Source organism: Loxodonta africana, chromosome 11 (genome assembly GCF_030014295.1).
Source record: "Loxodonta africana isolate mLoxAfr1 chromosome 11, mLoxAfr1.hap2, whole genome shotgun sequence".
NCBI classification, from domain to species: domain Eukaryota; kingdom Metazoa; phylum Chordata; class Mammalia; order Proboscidea; family Elephantidae; genus Loxodonta; species Loxodonta africana.
The window spans coordinates 24,382,113-24,403,840 of NC_087352.1; the positions used below are offsets into that span (position 1 = coordinate 24,382,113).

The 21,728-nt window shown below is 51.6% G+C and overlaps 2 protein-coding genes across 3 annotated transcripts; both read right to left on the bottom strand.

The window, feature by feature from the left end:
* Positions 1-1,079: 1,079 nt before the first annotated feature.
* GARIN5B (golgi associated RAB2 interactor family member 5B) lies at positions 1,080-13,055 on the bottom strand. Its single transcript, XM_064293191.1, has 7 exons — positions 12,560-13,055; positions 11,556-11,710; positions 10,496-10,757; positions 9,821-9,967; positions 9,555-9,681; positions 6,329-6,528; positions 1,080-6,061 (listed from the first exon to the last, which is right to left on the bottom strand). Exons 1-7 carry the CDS (start codon positions 12,707-12,709, stop codon positions 3,611-3,613), a joined length of 3,492 nt encoding a protein of 1,163 aa, XP_064149261.1. The 5' UTR covers positions 12,710-13,055; the 3' UTR covers positions 1,080-3,610.
* Positions 13,056-16,333: 3,278 nt separating this feature from the next.
* On the bottom strand, positions 16,334-21,283 carry IL11 (interleukin 11). 2 transcript variants are annotated; one of them, XM_064294266.1, is made up of 5 exons: positions 21,132-21,283; positions 19,626-19,798; positions 19,076-19,162; positions 18,796-18,957; positions 16,334-16,930 (listed from the first exon to the last, which is right to left on the bottom strand). In XM_064294266.1, the coding sequence occupies exons 1-5, from the start codon at positions 21,136-21,138 to the stop codon at positions 16,760-16,762; spliced, it is 600 nt and encodes a 199-aa protein (XP_064150336.1). In that variant the 5' UTR covers positions 21,139-21,283; the 3' UTR covers positions 16,334-16,759. The 2 variants fall into 2 exon arrangements, with proteins under 2 accessions (XP_064150336.1, XP_023399356.1); XM_023543588.2 differs by lacking the exon at positions 21,132-21,283 and having other exon boundaries at positions 19,626-20,431.
* Positions 21,284-21,728: the final 445 nt, after the last annotated feature.

Sequence of the window (21,728 nt, forward strand, 5' to 3'; positions counted from 1 at the left end):
CTCTCCCCCCCGCCCCCGCCCCCAATATATAAATGTATATAGATAGGTCTGGTCTCTACCGGAGAGGGAGAAGCCCCCCTTCCCGGCTTCTTCAGCACCTTGCTTCCTATAGTAGGGGTGCACTTGACCCTGGTGACCTGCAGGGGAAAAGGAAAGAGAGAGGGAAGGGTCTGGACTCCTGGGACCCTGAGGCCAGGTCTAGGATGGGTCTCCAAGGTCTCAGGGGTACCTGACTACGGCTCTTCTGGACTCTTTGCTGAGGTTGAGTTTCCTGGATCCTGCTATTAAAAAGGCTGGGGACGCTGCATGCTAGAGGGAAAAAGAAAGCAAGAGAGGGCTTTGGAGGGCTGGCAATAAAATAGTATGTGACCCCTGACTGTCAGTTGGGGCGTGCATGTTGCTACAATGCTGAACAGTGGAGCTTTGAGAGGAAGATGGGTTGTAAGAAAGGCCTGGCAATCTACTTCTAAATATCGGCCCCTGAGATCGGAAGAACTAGATGGTGCCCAGCTACCACTACCTACCATTCTAATCGGGGTGACAATAGATGGACCCTGATAGAACTGGAGAAAAATGTGGAACAGAACCCCAAATTCCTAAAAAAAAAAAGACCTACTGGACTGGTTAATACTTGAGGACTCCCTGAGACTATTGCTCTGACATACCCTTCTAACCGTGGACCAAAATCAGCCCCTGAGGTCTCCTTTTAGTTAAAAAACAGAATGGCACAGAAAATAAAGAATATCACCTGAGAGTACCGTGCTCCTTTAAAAAATCATCCATGAGACCAAATGGTCAACGATTGCCTTAAAACAAAGATGAGAAGGCAAGGGAGCAGGGAAACTAGATGAATGGGAACGGAACAACCAGAACAGAAATAATGACATGTTCACGTATTGTGAAGAATATAACCAATGTCACTTAACAAATTGTGTAGAAATTGTTGAATGGGAACATAAACTGCTGTGTAAACCTTCATTGAAAAGATAATATTATTAAAAAAAAAAAAAAAACAAAACAACAAAAAAACCATATGGAGCAAAATGGGCCAATCCGCAACCGATCATGGGGATGGTGCAGGACCAGGCAGCATTTAGTTCTGTTGATGCATGGGGTGACCATTTATCAGACCTGACTCTATAGCAATTAACAACATGACTCAAGACAGTTCAGCCTGGGCTGGAATCTGGGTCCCCACCACCTCCTACAAACCCCTGAGCAAGTGGCCTCACTTCTTGGAATCAAACTCAGTTTCCCTACTAGATTTCCCTCCCTCCTGCCTCATTAATATCAGGCCTGACTGTGGGTCATTCAGGCCAGATCCAAATGTCAGAATATTTCTTGCCTCTTAAAAAGCCCTTTCTTGTCTCTACTTCCTCCACCAGCTACCTCTCCACTTCTCTCCCCTTCTACCAAAATTCTTCAATAGGCTTGTCTCCCAGTCCTCTCTCTTTTTTTTAAGTTATGGTAAAATACACATGGCATAAAATTCACCATTTTAACCATTTTAAAATGTACAATCCATGGCATTAAGTACATTCCTGATATTGTGCAGCTAGCACCACTATTTCCAGAACATTCTCCTCACTCCAGAAGGAAACCCTGTATCCACTAAGCATCACTCTCCATTCCCCCCATTTCTCGGGCAATCACTAATTTACTCTCTGTCACTGTGGATTTACTTTGAATTTTTCCTGCAAATGGATTCATACAATATGTGGCCTTTCGTATCTGGCTTTTGTCACTGTAACATTTTCAAGATCCATCCACTTCGTAGTGTGTCAATCCCTCTCTTTTTTTATACACTTAACCCTGCTCCCAAGGAGCCCTGGTGGCACAGTGGCTAAAGTGCTCTGCTGCTAACTGAAAGTTCAGCGGTAGGAGAAAAATGTGACAATCTGCTTCCATAAAGATTTACGGCCTTGCAAACCTTATGGGGGCAGTTCTACTCTGGCCTACAGGGTTGCTACGAGTCAGAATCAACTCAATGGCAATGGGAATCCTGCTCCTGGACCTTGAGTGGCAAAAGTGGGTTTGTGATTGGCTGCTAACCTAAGGGTTAGAGGTTCAAGCCCACCCAGTGGCATCATAGAAGAAAGGCCTGGCAATCTGCTTGTGTAAAGACTGTTGTATTTCTGTTAGAGCCATCCATTTGTGATATTTCTGTTACAGCAACACTAGATAACTAAAACATCTGTCTACACTCACTCGCTGATGGCCTCATCCAGTCTCATAGCTTTAAGTACTGTCCATACGCCGATGACGCCCCTGAACTTTCAGAGGCACGCATCCACTCACTGCCTATTCCAGTGGCTTCTCCTGACATCTCAAAATCATGACATCCAAAACGTAATTCCTGATCTTTTCGCCTAAACCTACTCCATTTACCATCTTCCTCATTGCCGTTGATGGCCCCTACTTCCTTCCAGAGTCTCAGAACCCCGAACCTCACAGTTATCCTTGATTCCACTCTTTCTTTCACATCATACGTCCAATCTATGAACCAATCTGTTGGCTCAAACCTCAAAGTTACCTCTGGAATCCCACCACTTCTCAATACCTCTAGCACCTCCACTCTTGTCCAAACCCCCATCATCTCAAGCCTGGGGTATTGCAACGGACTCCCTGTTGCACCCATTCCCCCTCCACATTTTCCACACCCCAGACAGACAGAGCCCCTTCCAACATAAATTAGTTCCCACCATTCTCCTCATCAAAATACTCCACCTCACTCAGAATCAAAGCCAAATTCCTTATAATTGCCTGCAAGGTCAGTCTTACACGAACCAGCTCCCCGTTACCCCTTTGACCCCATTTCCTACTTTCCCTCCCCTGCCTCCCTTGCTTACTCTGTATCTCACCCTGTATTTTTTTATTCCTTCATGCACACTCCTGCCTCAGGGACTTTACATTGGCCCTTCCTTCTGCTGGGAGTGCTTGCCCTTCCCCTCCCCCCGCGATGTCCCCATGGCTTCCTCCCTCCCTTCAGATGGCTTCACACGAATGACACTAACTCAGTGAGGCCTATCTAGACCACCCAATCCAGTACAGCAAACTGCCTACCCTACACTCCTGATCCTCCTTACGCTGCTCTTTTCCCATAGAACTTGTCGCCTTTTAATGTTCAATATAATTAACTTGTTTTTTATTGTCTGACACCCAGCCTGGGACAGGGTTTCCCAGCCTCAGCACTCTTGACATTTTTGGGCCAGTGCATTCTTTGTTGTGGTGGCGGGGAGGGGCCGTCCTGGGCATTGTATGATGTTCAACAGCATTCCTGGCCTCCACTCACTAGATGTCAGTAGCACACCTTCCCCCATTACTTGCCGCTATATTCCTAGTGCCTACAGCAATGCCTAGCATAAACCCTAGCATAGTCGACACTATATATTGAACGCATGAAGAAAAGTGGAAAGAGGGAATGATTGTCTCTACCTCAAAGACAGTACGGACAGTCCCCTATTGCTCACTGCTATATCCCTAGTGTCTAGAACAATGCTTAGCACATAGCTGACACTCAATATAGAGATATTGAGTGCATGAAAAAAAGTGGAAAAGGAACAATCGTCCCTATCTCACAGATAATGGAGTTGGCAGTAAAGGTTGGTTGTTACCCAAAATACCTGGACAGGGCAGGCAAGATGCCCAAATCCTCTTTTATCACCTCCACCTGGGTGGCCGTATCTCTCACACTCTCAGTTTCCAAATGCATGGGCAAGAGAATGCCTGAGGATGACCCCATCATGGCCAGGGGCTTCTGGTTGGGTATCCGAATGGGCTGTTGAGATAACCTCACGGTCTCTTGGGGCATCCTGGTCGGGGCCTCCATCCTTGATGGGGGCAGTGGGATGGGTGGCTGTGGCAGGTCCTCCCACTTAGAGGCGGGCAGAGGGATGGGAGGCTGGGGACCACTCTCCACACTCAGGCTGGTAGATGGAGGCAAGGACCTCAAAGACACCTTAGAACCATCCTCTGGGTCCCAGGCCTGCTCCTCCACAGCCACCCAGTGCTGCGTGCTCTCTTTTACCCAGGTGACTAACTCTGGCTGCTCCCTCACCACCACCGGTGACCTCTTCAGCCAGGACAACTGGCTGTGGTTGGGGGAAACTGAGGGCACCCTAGACAAACAGGACTCCTCAGAATTCATGGAGAGCCAGGAGGGCAGAGTAGTCACCGCAGGCCTCGAGTGCTGCTCTTTGGAGTTCGCCATGACCATCAACTTGGTGAGGGCAAGGCCCTCCACAGAGAAGGGCCTACTGTGCTCCAGCGCAGGTCCGTGGAGGCTCAGCTCCTTTGTGTTGATCCACCTCTTCTGCTGCTCCATCTCCTTGGACTTGAGGCCCGGAAGGTCCACAATGATCTCCTCCTTCTTCTTGTAGAATTTGTCCTCCGACTTCCCCATGCCCTTCAAGCCCTCTAAGGTCACCTCCCGGGTTTTGCTAACCAGGACCTCTGCAGACATCTTCTTGGTCATGCCGGAGGGCAACTCCAGGGACCGAGTCTGGGTCCTCTGCTCTACCACATTCGTCTCCTGGGCACCCATTATCACCACCGGCTCAGGTCTCACTTCAGGTTGGCTTCTCTCCAGCATGTCTACTCTGTGACTTCCTGCTGGCAACATGGTGGTGTCGGCAGGGATCTTCTCCAATGAGGTGAGTGGGCTGAATGCTCTCTGATATTGGGCAGGTGAGGTCAGGGCCTTCTGGGATGGGGTAGGTAGGAAGAAAGACTTCCTGTTTGGGGTAGGGGAGGACGTGGGCTTCTGGAGAATGACAGGGACAGCTGGGGCCTTCTGGGATGGGACAGGGAGAGGAGGGGCCTTCTGGGACGGGACAGAAACAGGTGGAACCTTCTGGGATGCGACAGGGACAGGAACACCTTGGGTCTTCTGGGAGGGGACAATGACAGGTGGGACCTTCTGAGATGGAACAGGAACATGAGGGGCCTTTTTGGATGGAACAGGGACAGGGGGTACCTTTTGGGATGGGACAGAAAAAACTGGGGCCTTCTGGGATGGGACAGGGGGGATCTTCTTGGATGGGACAGGAACAACTGGGGCCTTCTGGGATGGGACAGGGACAACTGGGGCCTTCTGAGATGGCATAGTGATAGGTAGGGCCTTCTGAGATAGGACAGGAATATGAGGGACCTTCTGGGATGGGGCAGAAATAACTGGGGCCTTCTGGGATGGGACAGAGACAGGCAGGGCCTTCTGAGATGGGACAGAGACAGCTGGGGCCTTCTGGAGAATAACACGTACAGCTGGGGCTTTCTGAGAGGGGGCAGCTGCAGCTGGGGCCTTCTGGGATGGGGCAGGTATAGCTCGGGCCTTCTGGGATGGGACAGTGACAGGTGGGACCTTCTGAGATGGGACAGGAATACGAGGGACCTTTTGGGATGGAACAGAAACAACCGGGGCCTTCTGGGATGGGACAGGGACAGGCATGGCCTTCTGAGATGGGACAGAGACAAATGGGTCCTTCTGGGGAACAGCAGGTACAGCTGGGGCCTTTTGAGGAACAGCAGATATAGCTGGGGCCTTCTGGGATGGGGCAGGTACAGCTGGGGACTTCTGGGGTGGGGCATGTTCAGCTGGAGCCTTCTGGGATGAGTCAGGGACAACAGTGGCCTTCTTGGGAACAACAGGAACAATTGAGACCTTCTGGGGCACAGCAGGTACAGCGGCAACCTTCTGGGACTGGTCAAGGATGAATGGAGTCTTCCCAGATGTGGCAGGGACAGACAGGGCCTTCTGAGAGGCTGGTGGCCTGGTCTGGATATTGTGCCTGTGGAGGGAGGGGTAGGGTGTACCCCGGTAGAAGGTGGTGGTGTGAGTAGTCGGGGAGAAGGAGGACGAGGTCAAGGTGGTGGACGTGGCATCCATGAGGTCTTCAATGTCCTGCTGCCACAGGTACTGCTCCAGTTGGTCATAGGAGATCGTTGAGGAGAAATCAGGGCTGTCCTCTGAGATGCAGTGAGAAGGGGTCTCCATCATGCACCTGGAGATAGTGACCCTCCCAGACTCAGACAAGTGGACCTGCGAGCAGACAGGGGACAGGAGAGGTGATAGTCAGAGGCAGGGGCTGGCACCTCCTCTCACAGACCCAGGAGTCTGGGTCCCCAGTTCCTCCTTCCTTAGACCCAGGAGTCTGACCCCCAGTCCTCTCTTCCATCAACCCAGATGTCTGGCTCCTTCCACCCTCAGACCCAGGAGTTTGGGTCCCCAGACCCTCCTCTCTCAGACCTCAGAGTCTGGATCCCCAGACCCCTCCTCCTTCAGATCCAGGAGTCCAGGACCCCCACCCCTCCTCCTCCTACTCCCTCAGACCCAAAAGTCTGAGCCCCCGGTCCCCAGTATATAGCTGGCCTTGGAGGACTCCTTCTGGTTGACCGTGCTGGAAATGATGCTGAAGATGGTCCGGATGGTGATGCTGGGCTTCTCTGCGGGGAGAGCAGCCTGAGCCCCCAGGGAAAGGCCAGACCCACAAGGGGGTTCACTACTGGGGCAGAGGGATCGGGTGCTCTTACCTGGAAGTGGGATTTCTGTCTGAGAACTATCACAGGTGGGGTCTGAGCTCGACCTGTAGGAGGAGGATCCATGTTTTCTTTTTGTGTTTTTAAAAAATTAATTAATTTATTTTTAAATTTTATTTACTTTGTTATTGCCGTTGTTGAGAATACACACAGTAATAAATACACCAATTCAACTGTTTCTACGTGTACAATTCAGGGACAATGATTATATTCTGCAAGTTGTGCAACCATTCTCAACCTTCTCTGAGTTGTTCCTCGCTCATTAACATAAATTCCTGCCCCCTAAGCTTCCTATCTAATCTTTGTTGTTGTCAGTTTGATCCCTTATAGATGGATCTTGAAAGAGCACAATCCTCAAGGCAGACATTTTTTACTAGTTAAGCTAAACTATTGTTTGGGTTTAAGAAGACTTCAGGGGATATTTCTGGTTTAAGGTTGAAAGATTATCTCAGGGCAATAGTTTCAGGAGTCCATTCAGTCAGCATGGATCCAGGGTATCTGGATTCCAAAAGAATTTGAAATTCTTTTCTGCATTTTCCCCTTTTTGATCAGGATTCTTCTACAGAATCTTTGTTCAAAATGTTCAGTAATGGTAGCTGGGCACCAGCCAGTTGTTCTGGTCTCATGGCAAAGGAGGCAGTTGTTCCTGAAGGCAGTTAGCCACACATTCCATTTCCTCCTCCTATTCCTGATTTTCCTTCTTCATCTGTTGTTCCAGGCAAATAGAGACCAACTGTTGTGACTTGGATGGCTGTTTACAAGTTTTTAAGACCCCGGGCACTACATGATGAACTAGGAGGTAGAACGGAAGAACTAAACACCTTATTAGGCCAACTAACTGGGATGTCCCGTGAAACCATGACCCTAAACATCTAAACCAAAGAAACAAATCCTGTGACGTATTTGGTTGTACATAAGCAGCCTAAGTAGCTACTTTTGTTGTTGTTGTTGTAAATCACACAAACTTTGCCAATTTAACTTTTTACAGGTGTACAGCTTATTGACAGCACTTACAATAATTCGCTGTCTTTTTGTATTTTTTTAAGTAATAATTTTAAGTTATCCCCATGCCTCCTTCCCTACAGTCCCTGATAACCTCTAACAAGCTTTGATCTCTATGGATTTGCCTATTCTGGACATTTCATATAAGCATTTTCATACCGTATTTGTCCTTTTTTGCCTGACTTATTTCACCCAGCGTGTTGTTTTCGAGGTTCTTCCATGGAGTGTTATGTATCAGAACTTCATTTCTCTTTATGGCAGAATCATATTCAATTACATGCATGGACCACATTTTGTTTATCCATTTATCTATTGATGGACACTTGGGTTGTTTCCACCTTTTGGCTATTGTGAACAGTGCTACTATGAACATTAGTATACAAGATCTGTTTGAACTCCTACTTTCAAGTCTTTTGGGAATATGCTGAGGAGTGGAATTGCTGAGTCATAAGGTAATACCCTGGGTTGTGCAAACAGCTAAAATGCTCGGCCACTAACCCGAAGGTTGGCGATTTGAACCTACCCAGCGGCTCTGCAGGAGAAAAGACCCGGCAATTTGCTCCTGTAAAATATTACAACCTAGGAAACCCAGGGGCAATTTTACTCTGTCACGTGGGGTTGCTATGAGTCAGAATCGACTAGATGGCACTCAACAACAACAAAAAAAGAAAAACATAAAATTTACCCTTTTAACCATTTTTTAAAAGCTTTATTGTGGTGAAAATATACATAACAAAACATAAACCATCTCAACAATTTCTACATGCACAACTCAGTGGCATTAAGTACATTCACAATGTTGTGTAACCATCACCTCTATCTATTTCTGGATCTTTTTCCCCAAACAGAAACTGTATACCCGTTAAATAATAACTCCCCATTACCCACCCCTAGCCCCTGGTGACCTCTACTCTACTTTCTGTCTCTATGTATTTGCTTATTCTAGGTATTTCATTTTGGTCTAACAACCTGCGATTTGCAGATGACATAACCTTGCTTGCTGAAAGTGAAGAGGCCCTGAAGCACATACTGATGAATATCAAAGACTACAGCCTTCAGTATGGATTGCACCTCAACATAAAGAAAACAAAAATCCTCACAACTGAATCAATAAGCAACATCATGATAAACGGAGAAAAGACTGAAGTTGTCAAGGATTTCGTTTTACTTGGATCCACAATCAATGCCCATGGAGCAGCAGTCAAGAAATCATATGATGCATTGCATTGGGCAAATCTGCTGCAAAAGACCTCTTACAGTGTTAAAAAGCAAAGATGTTACTTTGAGGACTAAGGAGGGCCTGACCCAAGCCATGGTGTTTTCAATTGCCTCATATGCATGTGAAAGCTGGATAATGACTAAAGAAGATGGAAGAAGAATTGATGCCTTTGAATTATGGTGCTGAAGAAGAATACTGACTACGCCATGGACTGCCAAAAGAACGAAAAAATCTCTTGGAAGTACAGCCAGAATGCTCCTTAGAAGCAAGGATGACAAGATTTCATCTCACGTACTTTGGACATGTTATCAGGAGGGACCAGTTCCTAAAGGACATCATGCTTGGTAAAGTAGAGGGTCAACGAAAAAGAGGAAGACCCTCAGTGAGATGGATTGACACAGTGGCTGCAACAATGGGCTCAAGCATAACAATTGTGAGGATGGCACAGAACCAGGCAGTGTTTTGTGCTGTTGTATCTAGGGTCGCTATGATTTGGAACCGACTTGATGGCACCTAACAACAATAGGTATTTCATAAGGAGCCCTGGTGGCGCAATGGTTAAGCCCTCAGTTGCTAACCATAAGGTCGGCGGTTTGAGCCCACCCAGCCTCTCCGCAGTAGAAAGACCTGGCAATCTGTTCCCAGAAAGATTACAGCCTAGAAAACTCTATAGGGCAGTTTTACTCTGTCTCATAGGTTTGATTATGAGCCAGAATTGAGTCGACGGCACCCAACAACAACAACATTGGACTTTGGGGTCTGGGGCAGACCATGGTCCTCTCATCCTTCCCCCATTAGCAGCGAGGGGAGGAGCAAGCCCACCTCTTTTCTGTAGGCTTCTTCCTACTGTCAGTCGATTCCAGCTGCGACCAGATGAGAGGCACAGAGTCACCCACGGCCTGAGACTTGAATTTTCGCTTTAGAGCCTGGGGGTGGGGCCAAGGAGGGACAGTGAGGCCAGGCGAGGCAGCCCCCGGTCCCCGCTCCCCGCTCGCGCGTGTGCGCACGCGAACACCCACTCACCCACCGAGCCAGTGCCCAGCAGTGTTTCCAGGGCCTGCTCACCTTGGCCTTCCGTTGTCTCTGGGAGAACAGCAGCTTGTAAGGAAAGACAGGCTTGGTGACCCTGACTGGGAAGAGAGGAGACGGAAGGTTAGGGAGCCTCAGGGAGGAGGCAGCGTGGGTCCCGACTCGGACCAGTAGGGGCAGTATCTACGTGAGGGGAGAGGATGTGAGGGGACTTCAAGGACGCCCGGGAGACAGAGGAGCCTAGGATCTGAAGCTTCATCCACACCCGGGGGGTTGAGAGCCAGAAGACGCAGACATGGGCCTGAGAGATGCTAGAACCTGCTCACCTGAACGCTTGGACTGGGACGGGTCCTGTGGGCGGGAAGGAGGGCAGTCAGGAGAGAAACAACCTCTTTCCGGTTTCTACAACTCCATGACCTACCCGCAGGGAGTCTGGGAACCTCCAGCCCCTCCTCCCTCAGACCCAGGAGTCCAGGCGCCTGGCCCCCTCCCTCAGACCCAGGAGTCCCGCCCCTCGGCCCCTCTCCCTCAGGCCAGGAGTCCCGCCCCTCGGCCCCTCTCCCTCAGGCCAGGAGTCCCGCCCCCAGCCCCATTCTTGGGGATCCTGGACTTAAGGCTCTAGGTGCTCACTCCCTCTGAAATCTAGAAGCATGGGTGCCTAGTCCCTCTCCTCTCCTTCATCGCCATGGGTCTGTGGACTCAGAGCCCCACCTGGAGGCGCCAGGTGGAGGCGAAAGGTGAGGACCGGGACAGGTCCCCCGGAGGCGGAGTGTGCAGGGTCCTGGGGGCCCAGCTGGTGGATGGCTCCTGAAGCAGATTGATAAGGCGGATCCAGCGGTCAAACAAGAAGCCCACCTCGTAGTCCGGGGCGTCCAGCTCCAGGTAGTAGTAGCGACCGGTGGCCAGGCGCAGCTTCAGGCGCCAGGCGGCCAGGTCGTGGACGTACAGGTGGACCAGGTCCAGCGGGATCATCCTGGGGGGCGGGGGGCAGGAGAGGATGGTGGTGTTATTGGTTGAATTATGTCGCCCCAAAATATGTGTTGTAAATCCTAACTCCTGTAACTGTGGTTATAATCCCATTTGGGAATGGATTTTCTTTGTTATGTTAAGATGGCAAATCCGTGTAAAGTGTGTTTTAAACCAATCACCTTTGAGATATAAAAAGAGCAGATTAGGACAGAGAAGCAAGCAGAGATGGGGGAAGACAGATGCCACACCACAAGAAGATCACCAGGGAACCAAGGAACAAGGACCTTCCCCTAGAGAGGACAAAGAGAGAAAGCCTTGCCCTAGAGCTTTCCTAAATGTGAAATAATAAATTTCTGTTTGTTGAAGCCAGAGCTTCAAACCTAGTTCCTTACAGGTCGAACCCCTGCTGAGAATTTGCGTTTCTAACACATTCCCAAAAATCCATTGCCATCAAGTCAATTCCGACTCATAGTGACCCCACAGGACAGAGTAGAATTGCCCCTAAGGTTTCCAAGGAGCGCCTGGTGGATTTGAACTGCCAGGCAATGCTAATGCTGCTGGTTAGGGACCAGTTCTAAGAACCACTATTAGAGCAGTGGTTCTCAAATTTTATTATACAGAAGAATCACCCGGGGAGCTTGACAAAATGTAGATTCTCATTCAGTGTATCTGGGGTGGAAATGCAAACCAGGACAAACCGGTTAGATAGATGTTTTTGTTATAGCAGCACTAGATAACTAAGACAGGTGGGTAGTGCAGGGGGCACAGTGCAGGTACAGAGCGGGATGGGGGGTAGAGGCACCTGGTGAGGATGAGGTTGGAAGAGTCCCTGCCCTCGGGGGGCTTTGCGATCAGCAGGATGTCTGGCAGCACCAGGCCAGGCAGGGTGGCGGCCACACCCATGGTCAGGCGGTTGGAGCCATGATGCAGGTACACGGGCCCCCCTCGATGTGTTACCTGGGGTGGCCAGGGAAAGGGGCTGGGACCACACCTTTCTCCCAGTGCTCTTCAGGCACCCCCCGCCCAAGCCCTCAGCTGCCTTGTGCCTACCTGGACCCAGATCCCAGACCGGTTACTGTCAAGTCAACTCTGACTCCTGCACGACCCCATGTGTGTCAGAATAGAACTGTGCTCTACGGGGTTTTCAATGGCTGATTTTCAGAAGCAAATCGCCATGCCTTTCTTCCAAGGTGCCTCTGGGTGGGTTCAAACCACCAACCTTTCAGTTACCAGCTGAGCACTTAACCATTTGCACCGGTCAGGGATTCTAACTCAGATCCCCTCCCCCCCCCACCAAAAAATCAAACCAGTTGCCACTGAGTCAACTTCTACTCATGGAGGCCCAAGTGTGTCAGAGTAGAACTGTGCTGCACAGGGTTTTCGATGGCTGATTTTTTGGAAGTAGATTGCCAGGCCTTTCTTCCAAGATACCTCTGGGTGGACTTGACTCTCCAACCTTTTGGTTAGCAGCTAAATGCTTAACTGTACCACCCGGAGACTCAGATCCAGATTCCCCCCAAAACCAAAACCAGTTGCTGTTGAGTCAGCTCTGACTCATGGCGCCCCCTAGTGTGCAGACCAGAAGTGTGCTCCATAGGGTTTCCAAGGCTGTGACCGTTTGGAAGCAAATCACAAGGCCTTTCTTCTGAAGCACCTCAGGGTAGATTCAAACCACTAACCTTAACCGTTTGAGTCACCCAAGGACTCTGACCCAACTCCCAGTTCCTCCAAAAATATCCCCTTCCTCCCCAGGTGCCTCGCTCCCATCTAGCCCCTCTCAGCCCCAGGGCAGAAGGAGCTGGGGACCTGGACAAAGTTACTCTCGAACATGGGCAGCGGGCGGAGGGGCAGGTACTCGCCCTTCTGGAGGGTCTTCTGGAGCTCGCCCAGAACGGGGACCCATTTCAGGGGGCTCTGGAAAGGCTCCAAGCGCCCGATGTTCAGGAGCCAGTTCATGGTGGCTGCAGGAGGGGTGGGCGCAGCACAGAGTCAGGGATCCAGGTATGTGGCCTGCCTGGTCCCCCAGCCCACAGGCCTTGGTCTCTTGGGTTTCACAGGTCCCTGGAGCTCAGCAGTCACAGAGGGTGGGCCTTCCCCAACGCTAGGAGACAGAGGCCTTGGCCATGGCCCGGTGAGGGTGGGTGGTACTAGCCGGTGGGAGGAGCCTGCAGTAGAGAGGCTTTGTGACATCATCAGACATACAGGGGACTCATCCTGGAAACTATCCAGGCTCACTTCTCCTATGGGGATATGGCCTGGAGCCTTGGGGGCTGGGCTGGGTGGAATCAGGACCCTAGAACCAGGCTGGGCCCACCCCCCACATACCCACCCACCCACATACTCCCACTCCAGAGGCAAACCAGTGACAAACCAGGGTCCCTGGTCTTAAAATCTTGTGAGCAGCCATTTCAAATACAACTATTGGTCTCTACTTGTCAGGAGCAAAAGGGAAAGAAGGAAATAAACTCTCAGACAAGAAGCTAGTCTACAGAGCTTATAGCCTACAGGAGCCACGGCCTCATCTACCCTGAGACCAGAAAAACTACATGGTGCCCAGCTACCACTACTGACCATTCTGATCAGGGCCACAGTAGATGGACCCTGATAGATCAGGAGAAAAAAGCAGAACAGAACTCAAATTCCTAAAAAGTCCAGACTTACTGAACCCGTTGAGACCAGAGGACTCCCTGAGACTATCCCCTGAAATACTCTTTAAACCTTGAACTGAAACTATCCCCTGAGGTCACCTTTTAGCAAAATAATAGATTGACACACAAAATAAAGCATACTACCCCTGAGTATGGTGCTCCATTAAGAAAAACCATCTATATGAGACCAAAAAGTCAACAATAACTTTAAAGCAAAGATGAGAAGATAAGGGGGCAGGGAAACTAGAGTACTAGAAATGGAACAACCAGAATGCAATTAAAGAGAGGTTGACACATTGTGAAAAATGTAGCTAATGTCACTGAACAATTTGTGTATAAATTGTCAAACAGGAACCTAATTTGCTGTGTAAACTTTCACTGAAAAAACAATTAAAAAAAAAAAAATCAGGGTCCCTGGGAGGGTCTGGGATACTGTAAACTGATGATTCTCCAATGGGTTCTGACTCTATGAGGAGCAGCCTGACTTACAACCCCAATTCCACCAACACTGCTTCTCTTGACCCTAGGTAAGACCTATGCCCTCTCTGAACCCCGATGTAGTCTACTGAATTGTGACTCCCAAGACATAAAGTCCTAACCCCTGTATCTGTGGATGTGATCCTGTCTGGAAATAGGGATTTTCTTTTGTTATGTTAATGAGACCATACCAGAGCCAAGTGAGTCCTAAACCTAATCACTTCTGAGTTATAAAAAGAGCAAAATAAACAAACATGGGGGAAGACAGATGCCACGTGAGGACCCGTCTACAAGTGAAGGAGTGCCAAGGATTGCCAGCTGACACTAGGAACAAGGAGAGAGACCTATAGGAGGAATAGATGTGGCTGAGACCCTGATTTGGATTTTTAGCCTCTAGATCTGTGATAAAATAAAGTTCTATTCTTTAAACCACCCACTTGTGATATTTCTGTTATAGCAGCACTAGCTAAGATGGGAGTAGTGGTGGCTCAGTGGTAGAATTCTGGCCTTCCGTGCGGGGAGACCTGGGTTTGATTTCCAGCCAGTGCATCTCACGAGCAGCCACCACCTGTCTGTCAGTGGAGACTTCCATGTTACTATGATGCTGAACAGGTTTTAGCAGAGCTTCCAGACTAAAATAGTCTAAGAAGAAGGTCCTGGTGATCAGCTTTGGAAAATCAGCCAATAAAAACCCTATGGATCCCAATGATCCCATCTGGAACTGATCATGGGGACGGCGCAGGACCAGGCATCCCTCCATTCCACTGTGCGTGGGGTCACCATGAGTAGGGGAAAAACTTGACAGCGGTTAGCAACAATGACAGGAAACCAAGACATTCAGCTTCCTCATATCTAAGGTGTTTGTGTTGATGTGTATGGTTTTGGAAAGCTGAGGTATAGAGAAAGGAACACTAGCTTTGGAATGAGCCAGACCTTTAATGGATTCATAATTCCGTCTCTCCCTAGCTGTGTGACCTGGAGCAACAGACACTCCCTGTCTGGGCCTCGGTTTTCCTCAGCTGTAAAATGGGGTATATTTGAAGATCCAGGGGAATCAGGAGACAGACCAAAGTAGATGCTCAATTAACCGTCATTCTTGTCTCTTCTGAGGGCTTTTTGGACGGCTGGTCTCCTGTCAAGGAGCCTCAGTGGCACTAGCGGTTTGTGATCAGCTGCTAACCTAAAGGTTGGCAGGTTAAACCCACCCAGCGGCACTGCAGAAGAAAAGCCTGGTGGTCTGCTTCCATAAAGATTACAGCCAAGAAAATCCTATGGAGCAGTTCTACTCTGAAACACATGGGATCACCATAAGTTGGAATAGACTCAACAGCAAAAGGTTTTTTTGGTCTTCTGTCATTCTAAAAATAGTGCTTATTGTTTTTTAAAAATGTGTCATGCAAAATACATGGTCATTGTAAAAATTCTGGAAAATACAGACAAATAGATATGATAAAAAATCATTCACAATCCCACCCCTCACTGTCAACCTTGAGACAGACATTGTCAACATTTTGGTGCATTTCCTTCTAGGATTTTGTTTACCTTTGTATCTATATATGTTGTTATAAGGAGCCCTGGTGGCACAGTGGTTAAAGCACTTGGCTGCTAACCGAAGGGTTGGTGGTTCAAACCCACCAGCCACTCCATGGGAGAAAGATGTGGCAGTCTGCTTCCATAAAGATTACAGCCTTGGAAACCCTATGGGACAGTTCTACTCAATGGCAATGGGTTTGCTGGACACTTAGCTTTTTTCCAATTTGCTCTGACGAACATTGCCATAATGAACAATCTTCAGCTTGCAACTTTGTTCAGCTGCAGGGTTCCTCTAAAGTGTATTACTGGTCATGGGGTGACTGGAAGTTTCTTTTATCCATTCAAATATTTATTGAGTGTCTACCCTGCCCCTGAGGTCCCTAGGTGGCATAAATGGTTTGCGCTTGACTACTAACCTAAAGGTTGCCTATTGGAAAGAAAGGCCCGGCAATATGCTTCCGTAAAGATTGTTGTTATTGTTAGTTGCCGTCGCGTTGATTCCCACTCATGGTGACCCCATGTGTGCAGAGTAGAACCGTTTCATAAGGTTTTCAAGGCTATGACCTTTTGGAAGTCCTGCCTTCCAAGGTGTCTCTGGGTGGGTTCAAACCTCCAACCTTCTGGCTGGTAGTGCAGCACTAACCATTTGTGCCACACAGGGACTCCTCGTACAGATTACAGCCGTGAAAACCCTATGGAACAGTTCTACAGTAGTACCATGAGTCAGAATCGACTTGATGGCAATGGGTTTTGGTTTTTTTTTTTTTTCCCTACCCCCGTAGAGTTCACAGCCTCACCAACAACCAAAATGTCTCCCCTTTCTGGCCTTGTCTACTTAATGCCTCTTGCTCCAGTCTCTTTCCATTTTGTCCCCTCACCCACCTCAGGGACCCCAGACCTCAGAAAAATTGCCCAAAATGGGTGTGTATAACAAATTTAATTCCCCCTTCTCGCAAAGGTTTCTCACATTTTTGTACAAAAACCCAGGACCCCTTTGCCCCTCCCTTCCCACCCCAACAAAAAGTCATTATATAATAAATAATAGTTGCTCCTGCCCAGGCCCAGAGGGGTGGGAGCCAGGACACTGTGCCTGGATTTCTTAGAGACCTAAGAATCCAGGCGCCCGGTTCCCACCTCCTTAGGAACCCAGAAGTCCCTCTGCATCCCACTCTCCTCAAATAAATAAGTATAAATAAGGCACAGATGCTCGTCTCCCAGGTCTCTTTAAGGGACCATATCTAACTAGGGGGAGGTAATGGGGGGTCCTGACTGTCATGCCCCCAATCCCAAAATAAATAAATAAATAAGATCTGGCTTTGAAGGACAATCGTGGCTTTGGGTTTGGGGGTCACAGCCGAGTCCTCAGCATCAGCAACCCCCGCACAGCCCAGTCGAGCGTGAGGTGCAGCCCCCCCAGGACGGCGTGGGCCGCCCTGATGCCTCCCCAGGCTGAGGCAGGAGGGGCCAGTGGGGGTGCTGGAGGATCTGGGGACGCCTGGGGCAGGGCCAGGCGGGACATCTGTTAAGAGAGGACAAGAGGGTTAGCAAAAAGTATGGGTGCAATGGGGGGTCAGGGGAAGGGATGTTTGGGGTATCTATTGAATTTGAGTTGGGGAGGATCTCTGTTGCATATTTCCAGAATGTCTGTGGGATGAGGTATCTGGGCAGGGAGTGTCCTGAAGGATGTTGGGATTAGAAAATTGAGGCTAGTGTCAAAAGGTTGAGGTTGTAGGGTCCTAGGGTTAAGGATCTAGCTCCAGGGCCAGGTTTGGGGGATTGAGGTGGGGTCTTCAGAGAAGGCTGGGGTCTTGGGAGCTAGGTGAGGGCTGGGGTCCTGGAGTCTCTGTGGTTGGGTCAAGGTTGGGTGGGTAGGGCTGGGATCTTGGTACAGGTAAGGGCTGGGGTCTGTGGTCTCTGTGATTGGGTCACGGTTGGGGGAGCAGAGTTTGAGGGGCAGTGCTGGGGCCTGGGTTCTGTGGCATCAAGTCTGGGGTCAGACCCTGGATCTCAGGCTGGGGTCTTAGGTCTGGATCTCTAGGATCAGGCTAAGAGACACATGGGTGACATCTGGGGCCTTAAGCTTAGGATCTCAGGGCTGTGACCTGGAACTTTAGGTCCAGGGTCTTTTGGAGAGGCTCAGGAACTGGGATCTGAAGTCTTCTGGTCTCAGAGTTTTGAGTCTGGGGTTTTAGAAGACAGGGTCTTGGGGATTTAAGGGCTCATGGCCAAAATGCGGAGTCTCAGGGTCTCAGAACCAGGGTCTTGGGTCTCCGGGATTTAGAGATGTAAGGTCTCAGGGCTCAAAGTCTGGGGTCTTGAGATTTTAGAGCCAGAGTCCTAGAAGCCGGGGGACCAGCGTCATGGAGGCTAGGGTCTTGGAGTTTGAGATCTCAGGTCTAGGTTCCTGAGGTGTGGGGTTTGGAGAGCCGGGGTCCCAAGGCTGGAGTTAAGGTCCCCGGGTCTGTGTCTGGGGCCTTGAGGTGTTAGCAGGGATGTATTATCCAATAAGCGAGGTAAGCACAGTGCTTACCTTGCTTACCAGATCATCTGTAGTAAACAATTTCACATGTTTTCACCACATTAAAGATTGTACTCCTAGATATGGCTGGCATCTATCTCTATCCCAACCTCACAGCACCTTTCAAGTTTACAATCCCTGACGGGTGGATGACCCAGTAAGAAAGGTAAGAACGGGCTTACTTACGCTTATTTACTAATCTGTAGTGAGCAATTTCTTGGATGTAGTGAAACTCATGTGAAATTGTTCACCACAGATTAGCAAGTAAGCACAAGTAAGCCCATGCTTACGTTGCTTATTTGGTAATCCTCCTCTTGGTATTAGGGTCTTGAGATTTGGGATCTTGGTGCCTTGGGACCAGTGTCTCCAAATATTGGGCTAAGGGTTTGGACCCTTGAGACTCGGGACCTCAGGGTTGGAGTCTTGGGTCTCGGGATCTTAAGACATATGATCTGTAGTTTCAGGGCAGATCTTGGGGCCTGGGGTCTGGCGTCTCAGGTCTGGGATCTTGGGGTTATGGGATCATGGGCTATGGTGTCTCAGAGTCGTGGTCTAAGGGTTTGGAGTTTCAAGGTAGGGTTTAGGGGTATGGAATCTCATGGTCTTAGGGTTATGGGTCATAGGATCTTGGGGTTACAGGGCTGGGGTTCAGGGTCTGGGTTTTTAGGGCCAGACCCTAGACTCTAGGGTCCTGGGGTCACAGGTTTCAAGGACCTTGAGGTTGCAGGTTGGGTGGGGGGTCTCAGCACAGGGGTCCTGCATTTGGGTGTGGGTTTTCAAGGCCAGAGTTTAGGGTCTGGTGTCCTGGGGTCACTGGGTCAGAATCTCAGGATCTGGGGTCTCAGATCTTGGAACCAGGGGCTTACCAGGAGTTGTAGCCGGCGCAGGAGCCGGTCCAGCCGGGCCTGTAGGGTGCCCAGTTCAGGCTCCAGGGTCCGAAGGGAAGGTCCACCTGTCCTGCGCAGCCACTGCACATGCCGCAGGTAGGATAGCAAGTCGGCCCGCAGCCGCGTCAGCACGCCTGGGAGCTGAGGACAGGGGCCTGGCATCAGGGAACTCCAGCACATGCCTGTCCTGGCCCCCAAGAACTCAATCTCCTTCACTGCCCAACGCCCATGGTCACTCCAACCTTGTCCCTGCCCTTACCTGCAGGGCTCCCAGTGCCCCCGCACTCATGGCCAAGGTGGGCAGGGAGTCCAGACTGTGGTCTCCATCGGCTGGGAATTTGTCTCTCTGATGGGAAAACAGCTGTGAGGGGGGAATCCCACCCAGCTGGGAGTTCCCTCCATCCACACCAATCTGCACCTCTCCCTTTTCTTTCTATCCTGGCTCCCACCCAACCCAGGTTGGGATCGGGTGTCCCAGGCTTGCCATCTCCCCCCTGGTCTCCCTGCCTCAGTTGGCCTCCCAGAGCTTCTCTGTTGGTGTCTCTGGGTGTCTGTGCCCCTCCGTCCCCACCAACTCTCTGGGGGTCTCAGAGTTACCTCCCAGCTCTGTCTGTCTCTGTGGGTCCCCATGTCTGGCCACTCCTTCTCTCTCTGTCTCTGGTTTGCTCCTTGCATCTTTGTCTCTGTCTCCACCTCCCCATCTAATCGAGGTCTGTCTTGTTTGTTCTCTCTGAATCCTCTTTTCTCTCCACCCTTGTTACCCTCTATCCTGTTTCTCTCCTCCCCATCACGGCCCTGCAGGCTCTTACCAGCTGTGCCGCCAGCTGCCGAGTGTCCGCCAGGAGAGCACGGGTCAGGAGGACAGCGCTGTCCAGCTCAGTACGCGGATCTGGGGAGGCTCGTGGGGGTCCAGGAGGTGGCCCAGGGGCAAAAATGCTGTCTGGCCACAGGCTCAGCATGACCAGGACCAGTCGGCAAACACCTTGGGTAGGGGGACACAGAGACCTCAGGTCAGGCTCATAGTCTGAGGGAAGACGGAGTGGAGGGGGCCGGATTCCTGGGTCTGAGGGAGCAAAGACTGGGAACCTGTACTCCTGGGTTTGAGGGAGGAGAGGCCCAGACCCCGGGCTCCTGTATCTGAGGGAGGAGGTTGAAGGCTTGCGTTCGAGGGTGGAGCGCCCGGGGCAGGTCCCAGGCCGGGCGGGCTTCCCTCTCCCTCTTTGCTCTGGCAGCCCCGCCTGTCGGAGCAGACGCGGCCCGGGGCGGGTAGACGGGCCGGGCGTCTCCCGTCCGCCCCCGGACGCCAGAATCTGGGCCCCGGGGCGGGGCATGAGGGGGGAGGCACAGGCCAGAACCTGTCCCCTCCCCTGGCCCCGGGAGCCCGAGCTGGACTTGGGGGCAGGGAAAGGAGCCAGAGACAAGGACACAGACACGGATCCCCCGGACCCTCCTCGGACACCCGCACATACCTCCCCCTCAGAGCTGCCCTGGTGGGCCGCAGGGGCCGGCCCGCAGTGTCTGGGGGTGACCCGGAGCGCACCTGGGCAGAGAGGCCGAGCAGCCGGCGGGAGACAGCCAAGAGCGGGAGCGCCTGGCCCGGCGTAGGGGTCGGGCTCTGGCTCCCCTGTCGCCCACTCCGCGCCCCGCCCACCGGCCGAGCGCCAGCCAATCAGCGCCCCCCAACCGTCCGCCCCTTATCACACCCCCAGCCCGCCCCCTGGTCCCCTCCTGCAGCAGCCCATCCTCCGGCCCCTCCCCGCCGGTGTCTGTCTGTCCTACCAGCCGGCTGCCCGCTCCTGTCTGGCTCTCCGATTTCTGTCTACACTCCTTGTCCTCTTCCTCTGGGCTGGGACGGGGCTCCCGGGCTTACCTCACCCCCCTGGTCTCCCTGCCTCAGTTTCCTCCCGGACCCCCTCTGTCGGGGTCTCCGGGTGTCTGCGCCTCTCGGTTCTGGTCGACTCTCTGGGGGTGTCGGGGTCACCTCCCGTCTCTGTGTGTCTCTGTCTGTGGGTCCCTATGTCTCTCCTCCGTCTGGCCTCTCCGTGTCTCTAGGTCTCTGATTTGCTCCTTCCATCTCTGTGTCTCCGTCTCCCCATCTCATCCGGGTCTGGGGATATGTCTCCTGTCTTCTCTTGGAATCCCCTTTGCTCTCTGTCTCTGATTCCCCATCGATGGCTCTCCCCTGTTCTCTGTTCCCCGGTCTCCACTAGGTCCCCACTAGGTCCCACTCCGATGTCTGGCGGCTCCCTGCCCTCTCCCGCCGTCGGTCCCTCCTGCCCTCCGTACCCCCCCCCCATAAACTTGAACCCACTTACAGTTCATGTCCCCACAGGGCCAGGGGTTCCCCAGGACAGGGGACAGGGAGCTGGAGGCTTTTAACCCTTCCCTGGCCGCTGCGGGCCCCGGGGTCAGCTGGGCCGAGGCCCGGGGAGGGGAGGCATGAGAGGTGCGGGTGTGAGCGGCGCCCGGCAGTGAGGGAGCACAGCCGCCCCAGGGCTTATATAGGGGGCCGGGGGGGGGGGCGGCGGGGGGCAGGCGGCGGGAGGGCGGCCTGACACATCCTGACTCACCCTCCCTGCCTGCCTTTTCCATTCAGACGGGCGGCCGCGCAGGGCTCGCGGCTCGGAGGAGGCACGGAAGGAAAAGTTGGAAAAGTTGAAAAGGAAAGGGGGGTGGTCGGAGAGAGGCTGGTGAGGTCATGGGCGTCCCCTCCCTCCACCTCCTCAGCCCGGGCAGACACAGGCCGCTGGGGATCTGATCCTGGCTGCAGGCGGGGGTCCAGGTGGGGGACCCCGCAGGGGGAGAGAGATGGGGAAGGGCAGCCATGGGGCAGCAAGATGCAGGCTTGAGGAGATGGAGGCATGAGCAAGAGATGCTGAGAGACAGAGACTCTGGGACAGAGACAAACATAG

Coding starts and splice junctions, on each gene's coding strand:
- GARIN5B (XM_064293191.1), bottom strand. CDS start 12,709: ATGAACTGGCTCCTGAACATCGGGCGCTTGGAGCCTTTCCAGAGCCCC. Junction 11,711..12,559: donor TCGAGAGTAACTTTGTCCAG/GTCCCCAGCTCC, acceptor TGGCCACCCCAG/GTAACACATCGAGGGGGGCC. Junction 9,682..9,820: donor AGAGACAACGGAAGGCCAAG/GTGAGCAGGCCC, acceptor CCCCACCCCCAG/GCTCTAAAGCGAAAATTCAA.
- IL11 (XM_023543588.2), bottom strand. CDS start 20,147: ATGCCCCGCCCCGGGGCCCAGATTCTGGCGTCCGGGGGCGGACGGGAG. Junction 19,163..19,625: donor GGCAGCTGGCGGCACAGCTG/GTAAGAGCCTGC, acceptor TTTTCCCATCAG/AGAGACAAATTCCCAGCCGA. Junction 16,931..18,795: donor TGCGCCGGCTACAACTCCTG/GTAAGCCCCTGG, acceptor CTCTCTTAACAG/ATGTCCCGCCTGGCCCTGCC.